General features: G+C 39.1%; 1 protein-coding gene across 1 annotated transcript; it reads left to right on the forward strand.

The window, feature by feature from the left end:
• Positions 1-275: 275 nt before the first annotated feature.
• On the forward strand, positions 276-10,315 carry MUC7 (mucin 7, secreted). Its single transcript, XM_021938565.2, is given in 3 exon segments — positions 276-967; positions 8,174-8,574; positions 8,576-10,315. Coding segments are annotated over 3 exon segments (1,089 nt in total). The 5' UTR covers positions 276-913; the 3' UTR covers positions 9,210-10,315.
• Positions 10,316-11,513: the final 1,198 nt, after the last annotated feature.

Genomic DNA, 11,513 nt, shown 5'->3' on the forward strand with positions numbered 1-11,513 from the left:
TAAAGCATAATTCCTGTCATTTCGGGACTTAGAAAAAGGGTATCGGCCAGACACGGTGGCTCACACTTGTAATCGCAGAATTTTGGGAGGCCAATGAGGATGGATTGTTTGAGCCCAGGAGTTCAAGACCAGCCTGGGCAACACAGTGAAACCCTGTCTCTATGAAAAATAAAAATAATAATAATGACAATAGCCAGGAGTGGTGGTGCATGACTGTAGTTCCAGCTACTAGGGTGGCCAAAGTGAGAGGATCACTTGAGCCTGGGGGGTGCAGGCTGCAGTGAGCCATGAGCATGTCACTTCACTCCAGCCTGGACAACAGAGTGAGACCCTGTCTCAAAAAAACAAAAAAGGTACAAGAAAAAGGATTATCAAATGGCAAAATCTTCAGTAGAATGAAATTGGAGGAAGAGTCCATTTGACCTGGTTCTTTGTTCCAAGTGACAGCCTCATAGCACAGAGACAAAGAGCGTCTTCATTCTAACATCAGGAATCTTTATAAAACTGTGCAGTATCAGGTCATTTATATGATGGTTCCCCAGAGAGAGAAGCTTCTTGAATTAGAAAAGAAATAAGAATAAAATTATTTCCTTCTCTTATTGCTAAACTTCCTAAGATCCTGCCTTTCCTAGCCAATCTTTAATATCAATAGAAAATGCTCATGTTGCAAACTAGTTAGAATAATTCTTGAGTCTCCTCCATTGCTTCCTCTCTACAAGAATGTATGTTAGGCCTGAAGTAATTTTGCGTCACCCCTATGAAATGAAAATGTATACATAATTTTCAGAAATCACTGGTCTCTTTTAGCCTGTGCTTTCTAATAAAAATAAGTCATTTACCAAAATGCATTCCTCTCCCATAATATCATAACTAATAGTAAGCCACGTTTCTGCTTTTCCCAGGAGACATCAGAATGAAAACTCTGCCGCTGTTTGTGTGCATCTGTGCACTGAGTGCTTGCTTCTCAGTAAGTATTCACCCAAATAAGTTTTTTCCTTAACTATCAATAACAAACATTTAGTGTACCTACCTGAGACTTTTAAAGCAAAATAGGCAATCCCTATTTCCAAGAAGCTTGACATATTTTATTTCTGGGAAACATATAAATATGGATACTTGGGCGGTGCAGTGGCTCACACCTCTAATCTCAGCACTATGGGAAGCCTAGGAGGGAGGATCACGTGAGCTCAGAAGACTAGCCTGGGTAACATAATGAGACAGTGTTTCCACAATAACAACAACAAAAAAAAATTAATTAGCCAGGTGTGGTGGTGCGTACTTGTAATCCCAGCTACTCGGAGGCTGAGGTGGGATCTTAAGCCTGGGAGGTCAAGGCTGCAGCAAGCCGTAATCACACCACTATGTCACAGCCTGGGCGACAAAATGAGACCCTGTCTTAAAAATATATACAGATAGGTAGATAGACTAGATAGATAGGTAGATAGACTAGATAGGTAGGCAGGTAGGTAGGTAGACAGAGCATAAGGAAATAATTTGTTTCATTTATCCAATATTTACAAAGCACAAACTTTATAGTGAGTGTGATGAGAACTGACAGAGATGAAAACCCAGATTGGTAAGGCCTTTAGGTCTTGGTGTGGAATATGGATTCGAATCTGTCAGGAAGTCTCAGCATGATCAAAGCACTCCCAGGGGAGTTACATGACAGGATTCTCAGGAGAAGACAGGTAGCAGGTAATAAAAACTGAGATAAGGAGACTAGTCAGGAAACTATGGCAGTGGTCCAGATAAAAGATGATGGTGACTTGCACCAAATGTCAGCAATTAAAAGGTGAGAGTGGGTTTAGGATATATTTTAGTGATTGAGTCTACTATACCTTCTACTGGATTGTATACGTGGTAAAAGAAAGAAATGAACAGGCCAGGGGCGGTGGCTCACGCCTGTAGTCCCAGCACTTTGGGAGGCCAAGGCAGGTGGATCACCTAAAGTCAGGAGTTCAAGACCACCCTGGCCAACATGGCAAGACCCCGTCTCTATTAAAAATACAAAAATTAGCTGGGCATGGTGGTGGGCACCTGTAATCCCAGCTACTTGGGAGGCTGAGGCAGGAGAATTGCTCGAACCTGGGAGGTGCAGTTTGCAGTGAGCCGAGATTGCATCACTACGCTCCAGCCTGGGTGACAGAGCAAGACTCTGTCTCAAAAGAAAAAAAAAAGAAGGAAAGAAATGGACAAAAAATGTTCGAGTTTGGGGCATGTTCCATTTGAAATGGCTATTAGACTTCTACATCAAGATATCAAGAAAACAGTGGATATATGTTGTCTGGAGTTAAGAAATCTAGGGGTAAAGTCTATATTTAAAACATACCTGAAGCCATGAGACCTTACAAGATCACCTAGGGAGAAAATGTAGGTAGTTTGGATATGGATAAAGAAAATGGAGGACCCACAAGAGGGGATAGGAAAGGATGGCTTCCAAAACCAAGAGAAGATTACAAAGTGGACCTTCTATCTTTAAGAAATTTAGGGTGTACTGGTAAAGGAAGATTAAAATTAATAATGATATAATGTGATTCCTAGGTGATACATGCTGTAATAATAACCATATTTTTCTCTAATGCTATGTACCTGTATTTATTCAATTTTATTTTGACAAAATTTCAAATAAGAATCAAGAAGTAGAATGTACTTTTATTGAATGAGGATGGATAGCCTCAGAATATTATGCCAGTAGAGTAGAGAGAGAGGGCAGAAGAACTGATGAAGTGGATGGAACTTACTCTTGGATATTCTCATATTTCTCACTTACCATATAAAATCCCTCAGAAAGCAATCAGGCCTTTTCCCTGGACCCTAATGCTGATTTGTGTGACTGTAGAAAGGTGCTTAAGTTGGGCTCAGAAGATGTGGACTTAAACTCATCTCTGATGTTTACCATCCAGATGAATCTCGAGCAATTTAGAATCTATTTATAGGACCCCAATTTCCGTATGTATAAAATAACACTATATGCTTCACAGGGCTGCTGAAGGGTAAATGAGAATTTATAAATTATAAAATATAGTGTAGATGTAAAAATTATAACAAGATTATTGTAATCTCAATTTACATACTAGTTGATAAGGCTTTAAGTTCTGAATATGCACGGTGATGTTAACTTTTTAATAAGTAAAATTTTAATAAGGAATCCCTGGCTACCAACAACTCTATATTGAAAGAAATAACTTTCCATTCAACACAAATAATTATGTTATTGTGAAATGATGAATTTGGGTTGTTCTTTTGAGGTGGTCTTTCATCATAACTCCCACAAATCCAGACACCTAAAGAATCCTTTCTTCCAAGTGCTTAGAATAAAGAAAACTCTTTAAACTACCCAAATCTCAAAAAAGTGCCTGGTGAGAGAAACAGTTTCCAAAGAACTTGAATATGAGAAGGTAGCACAGAAATACCTTGACCTGATCCTTAGAAAATATAGGAATGTGAGGTCAGGAGTTCAAGACCAGCCTGGCCAACATGATGAAACCTTGTCTCTACTAAAACTACAAAAATTAGCTGGGCGTGGTGGCACACACCTGTAATCCCAGCTACTCAGGAGGCTGAGACAGGAGAATCACTTGAATTTGGGAGGCGGAGGTTGCAGTGAGCCAAGATTGTGCCACTGCACTTCAGCCTGCGCAACAGAGCAAGATTCCATTTCAAAAAAAAAAAAGAAAAGAAAAGAAAAGAAAATACAGGAATGTACCAGAGAGTAGCATCAACCCAGAGCCAGAAAAGTTCAACCCTGGAGCTCTAGCAACAACCTGCTTTTGTGGAGTGATTTCAGGGAGTGGATAGTCTGGTTTCTCTGTTCCAGATATCCCAAAGGAAGATTTGAAGGGATGTATTCTGGAGTCAGATGAAGAGCTCTGTCAACTATAGCATTATTTAACATAATGCTTTCATTCTCTTTAAAAAAGAATCACAGGTTTTCAAATGGTCATAAAAATAAGCTAGTAGCAAGTGAAGAAATGTAATGTGCTTTCTGATTTCAATTAAACGTAATCTTGGGCCAGGTGCTGTGGCTCACACGTGTAATCCAGCAGTTTCAGAGGCCGAGGCAGGAAGATCACCTGAGGTCAGGAGTTCAAGACCAGCCTGGCCAACATGGTGAAACCCCCATCTCTACTGAAAATACAAAAATTAGCCAGGCGTGGAGTGCACACCTGTAATTACAACTTCTAGGGAGGCTGAGGCAGGAGAATTCCTTGAACTCAGGAGACTGAGGTTGCAGTGAGCTGAGATCACGCCACTGCACTCCAACTGGGTGATGGAGCAAGACTCCATCTCAAAATAAAAAAAAATTAAAAATGTAATCTTGACCTTGCTGTCGTCTAGCTCTCTTCCTTTCTAACTAGTTTTCTCCTCCTCTTCCTTCCTCAGAAAATTTGGCATTCCTCTAGTTATTTTAGGAGTCTTCTGCTTTCTTACACCCTCCTTTCTTGCTTCAAGTGTCATGTGTCTCTCCTTCTCCTTCCTTTGATTCCAGCCTACTCTCTCCTTGTTCCTCATGCCTTCTTCCTCTTCTCTCCTCTCAAAAGTGGAGTTTACAAATGGAGAAACATTCTCCTAAAAGTTACTTAGTCTAAGACTCAGTTTTCCCATCCATATAATGAAGATAATCACCATACCCACCTTATGATATTGCTAAGAAATTAAATAAATTTGTATTTGTAAACCATTCAGAATAGGGCCTCACATAAAGTAAGTGTTATATAAAGACTTTTTTAATAAAAATAAATGGCGAATGTGAACAGGCAGGCAGGGTTGCTCTCTTTAATACACTCTCCCTGGAATATCTATATTTATTATAAGGACCTCCATACTTCAATCATCTAAACTCAAAACTTTAGAGGCATACATTTTCAACTCCTTCCTCTCTCAGACTTCTCTAAATCCAACTCTAGTCGACGAGTTCTGTTATAACCACCTGTAACTGCCAATCATAATAACTAATCAACATATTAAGTAAATCAAACAAACTGGTCATTTGATACATGTTCCAGGCCATGCTAACATTAAAATTAAGAGGATTTTAATTATTTGCCTTCATATAAAAATGTGGTAGGTACTATTTTGGTCACCTAAAGTAAAATAGCTGAAACTATTTTACATATGAATAAACACTTTTAAATGTTAATATTTTATTCAATAAGAAATTAGCTATTGTTTTCATTTTTATGCATTTACTCATTCAATTAATAGCTAATGAGTACCTGCCATAGACCAGGCATAGTTTTAGGTACTGGACTTACAGAGGTGAATGAAAGAGGGGCCTTTGTGAGGCTCAGGTGATTAAGGGAATGAACCACATAACTATTTCAAAGCAAATAGAATTAGACTTTGGATCTGGAATTTAATTTAATCCAAATCATTTTATAAATGAAAAAGCACTCAGTTTTCCCATCCATATAACGAAGATAATCACCATACCCACCTTATAATATTGCTAAGAAATTAAATAAATTTGTATTTGTAAACCACTCAGAATAGGGCCTCACATAAAGTAAGTGTTATATAAAGACATTTTTAATAAAAATAAATAGCGAATGTGAACAGACAGTGACCTGAGTGACCTGCCCACAGTCACTCAGCTATTCAGTGGCAGACACAGGACAGAGCCAAACCTCCACTGCTGGTCTGTTGCAGCGTGTTTCATACATGTTCCTATAAGATCTGGACATTCTTTGCAACATCTTCAGAGACCATCTGGAAAGGGAAAGACTGAGATCATGGAATGTGAGGCCCTCAATCCTGCTTCAATCAGAGCAAGTCCCTAATTATGTGGATTGCACATTCAATCTCCAGGGAAAGATCTGTTTGAACAATACGACCTGTTTATTTTATATGAGAAAACAAGTACCCCTGTAATGGAAAGGATCTCCTCAGAGATTCCTGGAGTCAGTGTTACCGATTCTGAAAACCTAAGCCCTTTTAAGAGAGACCTATGGAAAAATATCAAAGTTATGAGTATCAGAAGCCATTATGTTAACTAATGGCTATTCCCAGTTATGAATTAAAATTTCCTGGATAATTTAATTTTCTAAACAAATAATCCTTTCTTGTATTGATGGATGCTGCGGAGAATGTCCAGATCTTAGAGGAACATGTTTGAAACACACTGCAACAGACCAGCAGTGGAGGTTTGAATCTGTCCTGTATCTGCCATTGAATAACCGAGTGACTTTGGGCAAGTTACTTAATATGCCTGGATCTCAGTTTATTCATTTATGAAATGATTTAGATTAAATTCCAGATCCAAAATCTAATTCTATGACCTTTTTGCTTTGAAATAGTTATGTGGTTCCTTCCCTTAATCACATGAGCCTCACGAGGTCACAAGGGTCCCTGTTTCATTCATCTCTGAAAACCCAATACCTAGAAGCTACTTTTGAGGCTGGATATATTAGTCTGAGGAAGTTATCTTATCATACACAACTCGGCTGGTCTCTCAGAAGTTATCACGTCATCTGCACTAAACTTTGTGTCCAAAGAAAGCTTTATAACTTGGGACTGGAATGATGTACCCATTTGGTGATCTAAAAAGGGCTTCTGTGAAAATCATTAGGAAGAAAATATAACCTATCCTGGTTTGGGATGGTTTCATTCACCCTATTAATATTTCTTTTCTCCAATTTAATATAACCGATCACTAAAAAATGTAGTATGAGATTGAATACAGGGAAGAGGGATATAAAAGGCATAAAGTATGTTTACAGATAATAAACTGAAACAGTGATGGTACTCTAACTCAATGTCAGCAAAGCCTAAAGGAAATAAAGATATTCATCTTGCAAAATGATGACCCACATGGCACGGAAGTTATTTTCCAAATTTTGAAGGACTCCTGGATTTTCGGTAAACCTGCCAAAACATAAAATTAGGACCAAAGAATGGAAATCTTCATGAAGAAAATTCTACTCAGTTAACAATAAAAATCCCAAAAAACAAACCTACATTCACTATCAAGAACTCTCTATCAGGCTGCCTTAGGAATTACTGTAGTGAGTTCTTTTTTTTTTTTTTTTTTTTTTTGAGACGGAGTCTCGCTCTGTCGCCCAGGCTAGAGTGCAGTGGCCGGATCTCAGCTCACTGCAAGCTCCGCCTCCTGGGTTCACGCCATTCTCCGGCCTCAGCCTCCCGAGTAGCTGGGACTACAGGCGCCCGCCACCTCGCCCGGCTACTTTTTTGTATTTCTTAGTAGAGACGGGGTTTCACCGTGTTAGCCAGGATGGTCTCGATCTCCTGACCTCGTGATCCACCCGTCTCGGCCTCCCAAAGTGCTGGGATTACAGGCTTGAGCCACCGCGCCCGGCCTGTAGTGAGTTCTTAATCAGAAAAGTTTAGATGCATAGACTGGAAAGCCTTTCAGCAGGTATATTGATAAAAGATCAAGTATCAGATGTACAGTTGGACTAGATCAGTGTTCTTTTCAGATGTAAACACCTTTCAGAAATCATGAAAATCATTGGTGCTGTATCCAGACGAAATGCATAAACATGCAAATTTTCTCTAAAAATCAGATGATTCATGAACCCCGTGAATCATGAATTCTGTAATTCTAATTTTTTAAACAATAAAGTTAAAAGGTAATGACCAAAGTTGTTTCTCCAATTTATAAAGGCTAAAAACTGTTTCCTGAAATATGGAAAACATGAAGCTGGGCTGGGATATTTTGTTTGTTGGGACTTTGTTGTTGTTTGACTGTTTCGTGTTTTGATGATGGTAGATATAAGGGGTGTAATCCAGAAAGGGCTCTTGGATCTCAGTTGAATGTCTTTGACTAAAGTTTTGTGAACATGCTGAGTAAGCAGGAAGCCTTTGTGCTGGGACCTCAGGCAGTAACTTGACCATTTTCCACCAGAGGAAGAAGAGAGAAACTGGAAGCACAAAAGTTCATATCCAGCTAAGCATTCAGGCTAGAGCCCACAGGAATATATTCATCCCAGCTATCTAGAGAGTGGACATTTGACAAAAATAGTAGCAATTCTTTCTTGAAACTTAGTGAAAATCAGGTGAAATTAGGAAGATAATCACTTGACTCAATAATGTACTCTGGTTTCTGATCCCAGCACTCCACAAATACTGCTCATCTCATGGTCAGCAGTGATCACCTGATTGATAAATAAATGGATACTTTTTTCATTTCTTACATTTTCTTTCTTTTCTGCAGTTCAGTGAAGGTCGAGAAAGGGCTCACGAACTACGTCACAGAAGGCATCATCACTATTTACCCAAACCTCACTTTGAATTACCACATCATCCTGGACTACCAACTCACCAGAAGCCATTCATTATAAAGCCCCATAAATGTCTATACAAACGCTGTAGACCTAGGCCTCCACCTTCAGTTCATAACCCCCACAAATTCCCAAATCCTCCCCAGCCATCTAAACATCCAGATACTACCTTAGTGACTACAACCCAAATTCCATCTGTGACTTCCCCATCTGCTTCCACCAAAATTACTACCCTTCCAAATGTGACTTCTTTTCCTCAGAAAGCCACCACCACATCTTCAAGAGAAAATGTTAACACAAGCTCTTCTGTAGCTACATTAACACCATCGAATTCCCCCACCCACACCTTCTGCAACTACAGCAGCTCTACCACCTTCCTCAGCTCCACCAGAGACCACAGCTGCCCCACCCACACCTTCTGCAACTACACCAGCTCCACCACCTTCCTCAGCTCCACTGGAGACCACAGCTGCCCCACCCACACCTGCTGCAACTACAGCAGCTCCATCAGCTTCCTCAGCTCCACCGGAGACCACAGCTGCCCCACCCACACCTTCTGCAACTACAGCAGTTCTACCACCTTCCTCAGCTCCACCAGAGACCACAGCTGCCCCAATCACCACACCTTCTGCAACTACACCAGCTCCACCACCTTCCTCAGCTCCACCGGAGACCACAGCTACCCTACCCACACCTGCAACTACACCAGCTCCACCACCTTCCTCAGCTCCACTGGAGACCACAGCTGCCCCAATCACCACACCTAATTCTTCCCCAGCTACTCTTGCACCTGACACTTCTGAAACTCCAGCTGCACCCACACACCAAACCACTATTTCAGTCACTACTCAAACTACTACTACTACTAAACAACCAACTTCAGCTCCCACCCAAAATAAAATTTCTCGATTTCTTTTATATATAAAGAATCTACTAAACAGAGTTATTGAAGACATGGTGGAGCAATAGTATATGTTGTAAAGTGTTCTGTCATTTTAAGATGTGATTTATGAGTGCAGAACTACCATCTTTACTTTTAGCACCAATCCCAACATGAAATTATATTATTCAGATTTAAAGCACTATGACTAATCTTTCAATCTAATTATTCACCACCACAAGACCTATTAACAAGACAAAATGCCTCTATCCCACAAGCCAGGTGCAGGTCCGAGGTTCAAAAATCACTTTTTGGAACCTACAGAGATAGCCTGCTGAGGGCAGAGAAAGTCTTTAGATAAAGAGAGAATATTATATGGGCCATCAACCATTTACTTTTCCCTAAATGTTGGAAACTACAAAATCACTACCTTGTACCCCCATCAAAATCCCACCTGAACCATCTAATCCTATAAACATAACGGGGTAAAATTGGATCTCTCCAGATGAACAAAAACATCTAAATATCTGTAGATGGAAACTTTAATCTAAATCTATCGATAGACCTGTCGTTGTATTATTGATTAATGATAAAACCCTTTAGATAATTATCTTTAATTTTAAATAAAATTTTATTTCACAAAGTGTGAGCCAAGAAAGGGGAAATTTGATTTGAAGTGAGGATTAGAAGTGAATGACAACAAAGTCTGGCAGCCAAGCATGAACCAAGACTGGCACTGTTTTTCTTAGTATATGTAATTGTTTAAACTACAAAGTTGACAGGTATTGCATTGTGTCTAAGTTAATTTCAATCCAATGTACTTGATTCTAGCCTCTGTGAACAACAAGAATACATTTTTGTATGTTCACATGGTGCTCATAATATTTCACTATCAATTAATTCACATAAATTCCATGTGAAATGTATTCAACAATGGAATATTTTCTAAAACATTTAGTATACATTTGAATGTATTTTAAACCATGCCAAACTATTACTTTAATGTCAAGTTTGCAGAATTGTCTCTGAAAATAAAAACCCTGACTTCAGTTGTAAAAGAATAAAAATTAGCTACTTGGTATATGGAGATGTTCATTTGGGATGTGGAGGCATTTTTATCTTCTGTCACTGCTACTTAAAACTCTGATGATTATGTTAGATTTTTTTGCTAACTAATAAAGATTTCAAATGGCAATTTATATTCATTGTGTGTATCTGGAAGTTTCTTGCCTTTCTTAGTCTCTGAGACTGGTGAAAAGAGACGTAAATGAAGATTTGCATTTTTGTTAACTCTGCCACTAATCAGCCAAGTGACTTGGGGAGGACACTCTATCTCTAAACATTAATTTTCTTTTTCAAACAAAGTGATTAATTTACTTAAATTAACTTAATCTTACTTCTTAATATGTGTTTCCAATCCAAATTATGTGTTTGCCCTATGCTTCTTGGTCTGACAATTAAAGACCCCATCTCCCTCACTTTACTCTGTCCATGTAGGCTCATTTTGGTAGCTCTGTATAGACCAGCCCATGACTGATCACTGCAGGAGTACTGGAATCTGGCCATTTCTGTCCAAAATAGAACTCCTGCAACAGGCAGTCTTTGCTTTAGATCTTCCCTTTGCGCCAAGGCTTTATCATATCTACATCATGGACTGAGGCTTTCCCTCCTAATCTTGTTTTCTTCCTCTTTCCTCTCACGAGTAACCTGATCTGCATCATAATATGAAAAGTTTCCCTGCCACTTCTCCTTCATCCCCCTATTTTCATATGCATTACTCCCCAGTAAACTGCTTAGTTTCCAAGGAGAATGGGAAAAATAATAGAAAGTAGAATAAATTCACTGACTGCCTTATTGATAAAAGCTGAGAGACAAGACACCACTTAAAGCTGACAAATCAAGTAGTAAAAACTTAAGTATATGTAAGCAAACAAAATAAACGTTAAGAAATATGACATTGTGGACTAACACTGGATGGTGGAGAAAGAGATAGTAAAAGGAAGAAGATGCTACAGGTTAATTTCATTTCTCATGGTAGGAAACCAATAAAACTGCCTTAAGGAAGAGGAAAGTCAGGGTATCACATAAAGGTATTAATAATATGTGACTATTAAAGTAAAATATTCCCACGTATTACAACAACTACCAAAAAATAACAGGATGGAACCCATAAAAGTGCATAAATAAACCCAGATGTATACAGAATATCAGTACATACTTGTGGTGGTTATTTACTGAGTGGTAACTTGCTGAGTTTTCCAGCCTTCATCTTTCTGCCATGCTGGATGCTTCCTGCCCTGGAACATCAGACTCCAAGTTCTTCAGTTTTTGAGCTCTTGGACTTACACCAGTGGTTTGTCAGGGCTCTCAGGCCTTCAGCCACAGACTGTGAG

Source organism: Papio anubis, chromosome 3 (assembly GCF_008728515.1).
Source record: "Papio anubis isolate 15944 chromosome 3, Panubis1.0, whole genome shotgun sequence".
NCBI lineage: Eukaryota > Metazoa > Chordata > Mammalia > Primates > Cercopithecidae > Papio > Papio anubis.